Source organism: Salminus brasiliensis (genome assembly GCF_030463535.1).
Source record: "Salminus brasiliensis chromosome 20 unlocalized genomic scaffold, fSalBra1.hap2 SUPER_20_unloc_1, whole genome shotgun sequence".
NCBI classification, from domain to species: domain Eukaryota; kingdom Metazoa; phylum Chordata; class Actinopteri; order Characiformes; family Bryconidae; genus Salminus; species Salminus brasiliensis.
In genome coordinates, this window is record NW_027326636.1 from 396,399 (window position 1) to 403,500 (window position 7,102).

Below are 7,102 nucleotides of genomic sequence, written 5' to 3' on the forward strand. Positions count from 1 at the left end.
CAGCGCAGGATCAGCTCAGGATCAGCGCAGGGTCAGCGCAGGATCAGCGCAGGATCAGCGCAGGATCAGCGCAGGGTCAGCTCAGGGTCAGCTCAGGGTCAGCGCAGGATCAGCGCAGGGTCAGCTCAGGATCAGCGCAGGATCAGCTCAGGATCAGCGCAGGATCAGCTCAGGAGCAGCTCAGGGTCAGCGCAGGGTCAGCTCAGGATCAGCGCAGGGTCAGCTCAGGGTCAGCGCAGGATCAGCTCAGGATCAGCGCAGGATCAGCTCAGGGTCAGCTCAGGGTCAGCTCAGGGTCAGCGCAGGGTCAGCGCAGGATCAGCGCAGGAGCAGCTCAGGATCAGCGCAGGGTCAGCGCAGGATCAGCGCAGGAGCAGCTCAGGATCAGCTCAGGGTCAGCGCAGGATCAGCTCAGGAGCAGCTCAGGATCAGCGCAGGAGCAGCTCAGGATCAGCGCAGGAGCAGCTCAGGATCAGCTCAGGGTCAGCTCAGGGTCAGCGCAGGATCAGCGCAGGGTCAGCGCAGGATCAGCTCAGGATCAGCGCAGGGTCAGCTCAGGACGGCGTTACTGTTCTTGTACTGTTGTGGCTCATGTGTCTTTCTTCGTAGGTCAGTTCTGATGTTGGGTCAGGTGGGTCTGACTGGCCGAGCCGCCCCGTGTCTGCTCATCCGACGTGTCCTGTAGGGTAGGGAGACGCACACACACACACACACACACACACACACACACACCCCCACACACACCCCCACTGGTAAAGACAGATATACGTGGAGCGTGCCGGGTCAGTTGTGGGTGAATTAGGAACAGTGAGCAGGGTTAGCTGGACGTACCTGTTAACCCCTGTCTCTCCATACGAGCAGCTCTCTGTACTGCCATACCCATTAATACAGTAATAGAGTAGTAATAGACAGTTATAAACATTATTATAGAGGTTATTACAGTCACAGTAGTAATAGAGTGGTAATAGACAGTTATAAACATTATTAGAGAGGTTATTACAGTCACAGTAGTAATAGAGTGGTAATAGACAGTTATAAACATTAGAGAGGTTATTACAGTCACAGTAGTAATAGAGTAGTAATAGACAGTTATAAATGTTATTATAGAGGTTATTACAGTGACAGTAGTAATAGAGTAGTAATAGACAGTTATAAACAATATTATAGAGGTTATTACAGTCACAGTAGTAATAGAGTAGTAATAGACAGTTATAAACAATATTATAGAGGTTATTACAGTCACAGTAGTAATAGAGTAGTAATAGACAGTTGTAAACGTTATTATTATAGAGGTTATTAGTCACAGTAGTAATAGAGTAGTAATAGACAGTTATAAACATTATTATAGAGGTTATTACAGTCACAGTAGTAGAGTAGTAATAGACAGTTGTAAACGTTATTATTAGAGAGGTTATTACAGTCACTGTAGTAATAGAGTGGTAATAGACAGTTATAAACATTAGAGAGGTTATTACAGTCACAGTAGTAATAGAGTAGTAATAGACAGTTATAAACGTTATTATAGAGGTTATTACAGTCACAGTAGTAATAGAGTAGTAATAGACAGTTATAAACATTAGAGGTTATTACAGTCACAGTAGTAATAGAGTAGTAATAGACAGTTGTAAACGTTATTATTAGAGAGGTTATTAGTCACAGTAGTAATAGAGTGGTAATAGACAGTTATAAACATTATTATAGAGGTTATTACAGTCACAGTAGTAATAGAGTAGTAATAGACAGTTATAAACGTTATTGTAGAGGTTATTACAGTCACAGTAGTAATAGAGTAGTAATAGACAGTTATAAACGTTATTGTAGAGGTTATTACAGTCACAGTAGTAATAGAGTAGTAATAGACAGTTGTAAACGTTATTATAGAGGTTATTACAGTCACAGTAGTAGTAGAGTAGTAATAGACAGTTGTAAACGTTATTGTAGAGGTTATTACAGTCACAGTAGTAATAGAGTAGTAATAGACAGTTGTAAACGTTATTGTAGAGGTTATTACAGTCACAGTAGTAATAGAGTAGTAATAGACAGTTATAAACGTTATTATAGAGGTTATTACAGTCACAGTAGTAATAGAGTAGTAATAGACAGTTGTAAACGTTATTGTAGAGGTTATTACAGTCACAGTAGTAATAGAGTAGTAATAGACAGTTGTAAACGTTATTGTAGAGGTTATTACAGTCACAGTAGTAATAGAGTAGTAATAGACAGTTATAAACGTTATTGTAGAGGTTATTACAGTCACAGTAGTAATAGAGTAGTAATAGACAGTTGTAAACGTTATTATAGAGGTTATTACAGTCACAGTAGTAGTAGAGTAGTAATAGACAGTTGTAAACGTTATTGTAGAGGTTATTACAGTCACAGTAGTAATAGAGTAGTAATAGACAGTTATAAACGTTATTGTAGAGGTTATTACAGTCACAGTAGTAATAGAGTAGTAATAGACAGTTATAAACGTTATTATAGAGGTTATTACAGTCACAGTAGTAATAGAGTAGTAATAGACAGTTATAAACGTTATTGTAGAGGTTATTACAGTCACAGTAGTAATAGAGTAGTAATAGACAGTTATAAACGTTATTATAGAGGTTATTACAGTCACAGTAGTAATAGACAGTTATAAACGTTATTGTAGAGGTTATTACAGTCACAGTAGTAATAGAGTAGTAATAGACAGTTATAAACGTTATTATAGAGGTTATTACAGTCACAGTAGTAATAGAATAGTAATAGACAGTTATAAACATTATTATAGAGGTTATTACAGTCACAGTAGAAATAGAGTAGTAATAGACAGTTATAAACATTAGAGGTTATTACAGTCACAGTAGTAATAGAGTAGTAAAAGACAGTTGTAAATGTTATTATAGAGGTTATTACAGTCACAGTAGTAATAGAGTAGTAATAGACAGTTATAAACGTTATTGTAGAGGTTATTACAGTCACAGTAGTAATAGAGTAGTAATAGACAGTTATAAACGTTATTATAGAGGTTATTGCAGTCACAGTAGTAGTAGAGTAGTAATAGACAGTTGTAAATGTTATTATAGAGGTTATTACAGTCACAGTAGTAATAGAGTAGTAATAGACAGTTATAAACGTTATTATAGAGGTTATTACAGTCACAGTAGTAATAGAGTAGTAATAGACAGTTATAAACGTTATTATAGAGGTTATTACAGTCACAGTAGTAATAGAGTAGTAAGTAGCTCTGTGTTGTGTAGTTGTGATCATGTGCAGGAGAAAGTATTCAGTGATCAATAATAAAGAATATTGATCTCCTGAAGTAATATTAACACGTGTAGTGACTAATAATCAGTCATATTGATTATTAGTTAACAATAAGAACAGTTGAGGATGTAGGTGGGAACAACAGTCCCAGTCCAGTCCAAGGTCACTGTCAGTGCCAGGAGTGTTGCAGTGTATCAGATCAGCGCAGCACTAGCTGCAGGAGTGTGTGTGTGTGTGTGTGTGTGTGTGTGTTACTGTTGTTTTTGTGGAGGGTGTGTATCGCTCTCTTTGTCCTGTCTGTCTCCCAGCTGTCAGTGGGCCCTGAGGGGGGAGTGTAAGGGAAGGGGGCGTGGCTGGTGTGAGTAGGTGTGTCCGTGTGTGTGGTTAACTGGGCAGATGGTGTTGGAGTCTCATAACGCTGTGCTCACACACACACACACACACACACACACACTCACACACAGAAGAGAGTGAGTATTTCCACGTCAGCATTAGGGGTGTAGCTGCAGCAACTGGATCTTCATCAACGTTGCTGTGAGGACTGGAAGCAGCTCCACCATCATTCCAGGGAGCACAGTTAGAGAGTCCAGACACTAGACTAGCTGAGCTGTGTGTGTGCATTTGCACATCTGTCCGCAAACTTTTGGACCTGCAGTGTGTGTGTGTACACACAGGCCCTGTGTGCTGCCTGCCACCGTTAAAGAGCTAGTAGTATAATCCCGACCAATCACAGTGAGTCACGGTGTGCCGTGATCCTCCTGACCAATCACAGTGGGTGTTCTGGTGAATCAGCATGTCCATGTAATCCAGCGAAGGCTGTATAGGTGTTATTAGTGTTGTTATTACTAATGGCTGTAATAACTTGTTATTAACGTGTTATTAATGTTAGTAACAGGTAACTTACACCACAACAGAAGTGTGTAGTGATGCTGACAGTGTCCCCTGATCTCTCTCTCTCTCTCTCTCTCTTTGTCTGCAGGAGTGTGTGAGATGTGATGGGTGGTTAGTGTGTGTGTGTGTGTGTGTGTGTGTGTGTGCGCGTGTGTGTGTGCGTCTCTGATTAGCTCTGCGTGTGTGTATGTGTAAGCATCCCCTGTCCAGCCGTCAGTATGAATGGGGACATGCCTCATGTGCCCATCACCACCCTCGCTGGCATCGCCGGGCTAACTGACCGTGAGTACACACACACACACACACACACACACACACACAGTGAGTAAAGCTCCTTTCACAGGACTGAAAAAAGATCTGAGTTTATGAGTGTGTGTTCTAATCTTCTCTGTGTGTGTGTGTGTGTGTGTGTGTGTGTGTGTGTGTCCAGTGCTGAACCAGCTGCCCCTGCCCTCCCCCCTGCCCGGGACCACCACCAAGAGTTTGCTGTACAGTGTGCGGGTGGTGGAGGAGGTGGACCGGCTGCTGGCCTGCAGGGACGATGCTCTGGCTGCTCAGCTGGCAGGAGGGCTGGCGCAGGTCTCCACCGATCAGATGTGAGTACTCCGAAGCCTGAGGCGGTAGGCGGGTGGAGTGGAGTGCGAGCGCTGTCTCAGTCTGCAGGGCTTTTCAAATGACCGTCAGCGGATCGCGCTCGCTCCACCTGTCTCTCTCCAGTTCCTGTGTGAAAGGTCACTTCTCTCGCCGGGTGACGGGTGACGGGTGACTGCAGCACGAGCATAGCTGGCGCCTGTGTTGAAAGGCCAGTGCCGGCTCTAGACACAGAAATAAGGATAAGACGCTGAGTCTGCTCACAGGTGGGAGAGCGGAGTGTTGGCCTAACCGCTCGGAGTCGGGGGAGAGAAGCTAAGCTAGCCTTTTGCTAAGCTAACTCGGCTACAGCTCAGTTCGGCTGCTGCTGACCATAAAAACCCATCTGTCTGAGCGCGAAGTGGAGCGGCTGGGCGAGTTGAGAGAGCGGTTCTGTGGTGTTTGGACCGCCCAGCCCCACACCCTAACCCTGTCTGTGTGGGTGTCCTACTGGAAGGGTGGCGGTGTGTGGCGGTGGGCTGCGGTGTCCAGCTGCTCTCCTGCTCACCTGCTGTGGGAACTCTGTTGCAGAGAGCTGAAGGACAGTCTGAGTACGGATGAGTTGGAGGGAGATGTTCCGGTTCTGCTGCAGCTGCTGCTCTCCAGGAACCCCAGCCTCTTCAGAGCAAAGACCTCTCCCACAACCCCCCAGTACAGCGCCCAGACCGGTGAGCCACACACACACACACACACACACACGCTGAGTCACATGACCGAGACACTACATACACGTACAGACACCTGGCCCTCTTTCTGAAGTCCAGGCTGGGAGGGTTTTAGATGTCGGAACATTGCTGTGTGGGGGGTTGATTGATGAGGGCCGTCTGGATACTTTTGGCCTGTTTTAGAGATGAGGTTTGTTGACTTCAGTTCTTGTGCGTTTCACAGGCTTGGCGCAGCCGCAGATGGCACCACCATTCAAAATGACCCATAATGCCATGCAGGGAAGCCCGGCCTCCGCCAACTACCAGCAGGGTTCCATGACCCACAGCCCGTCCGGGTGAGAATCCACCCCACTGTGTTTGGGGAGGGGGTTTTTCAGTAGTCTTCATCCTGGAGTCATGAAGTGTGTTTATGGTGTGTGTGTGTGTGTGTGTGTGTGTGTGTGTGTGTATTGCAGGCGGTTTGTTGCAGGTCAGGCCGGGTCAGGTGGGCGATTCCTCTCCCAGCAAACAAGTCCGGTGCCGAGCCCTTACACACCCCAGAGCCCTGTCACTGCGTACAGGCAGTATCCCCACCCACCCGCATACAGCCAGCCGCAACACCTGCAGCAAGGTACACTCCACAGATCACCCCCCCCCCCCCCCCCACACACACACACACACACACACACACACACACACACCACCAGCTTTCACTCCTCCCCTTATAGCCTTGATTGTACTGAAAGCCTGGCTGTGAAGGGGTCCGGCACTGCTGGTCAGGGCGTGCTGTGTGGGCGGTGACGTCTCTCCTCTTCCTGTCCTGCTCACTTTCTCTTACCTGTTCTGCAGGACCTGTGGCCAGCCCCATGATTCCTGGCAGCATGAGGAACCCCCTGGACAGTAAGGTACAGAGAGCTGGCTCCTTCCCCTGTCCCACTGCGTTAATGAGAGTCCTAGTGGCATGTTTTTAAATGAGTTATTATTACTAATGAGGTTATTATTACTATTATTAGTACTATTATATTACTATTACTGAGATTATTATTATTACTGAGGTTATTATTACTATTATTACTGATATAATTATTATTACTGATTATATTACTATTACTGAGATTATTATTATTACTGAGGTTATTATTACTGAGGTTATTATTAGTTATTGATGTTATTTTTTATTATTATTACTGATATTATTACTGAGGTTATTACTATTACTGATGATATTATTACTGATTATATTATTATTACTGAGATTATTATTATTATTACTGAGGTTATTATTATTATTATTACTGATATAATTTTTATTACTGATTATATTACTATTACTGAGATTATTATTATTACTGAGGTTATTATTACTGAGGTTATTATTAGTTATTGATGTTATTTTTTATTATTATTACTGATATTATTAATGAGGTTATTACTATTACTGATGATATTATTACTGATTATATTACTATTACTGAGATTATTATTATTATTATTATTACTGATATAGTTATTATTACTGATTATATTACTATTACTGAGATTATTATTATTATTACTGAGGTTATTATTACTATTATTACTGATATAATTATTATTACTGATTATATTACTATTACTGAGATTATTATTATTACTGAGGTTATTATTATTATTATTACTGATATAATTATTATTACTGATTAGATTACTAT

The 7,102-nt window shown here is 43.0% G+C and overlaps 1 protein-coding gene across 1 annotated transcript in view; it reads left to right on the plus strand.

Annotated features, from left to right (window-relative positions):
* Positions 1-6,316, plus strand: part of LOC140548738 (nipped-B-like protein A) — a gene marked incomplete at its 3' end in the record, with an annotated part of 6,549 nt that extends 233 nt beyond the window's left edge. Inside the window, exons 2-8 of the mRNA XM_072671857.1 lie at positions 610-686; positions 4,226-4,419; positions 4,568-4,733; positions 5,299-5,435; positions 5,656-5,767; positions 5,888-6,042; positions 6,261-6,316. Coding sequence (XP_072527958.1) covers positions 4,356-4,419; positions 4,568-4,733; positions 5,299-5,435; positions 5,656-5,767; positions 5,888-6,042; positions 6,261-6,316 — 690 coding nt within the window. The remainder of the gene's footprint in view (positions 1-609; positions 687-4,225; positions 4,420-4,567; positions 4,734-5,298; positions 5,436-5,655; positions 5,768-5,887; positions 6,043-6,260) is intronic.
* Between the last annotated feature and the right edge of the window lie 786 nt (positions 6,317-7,102).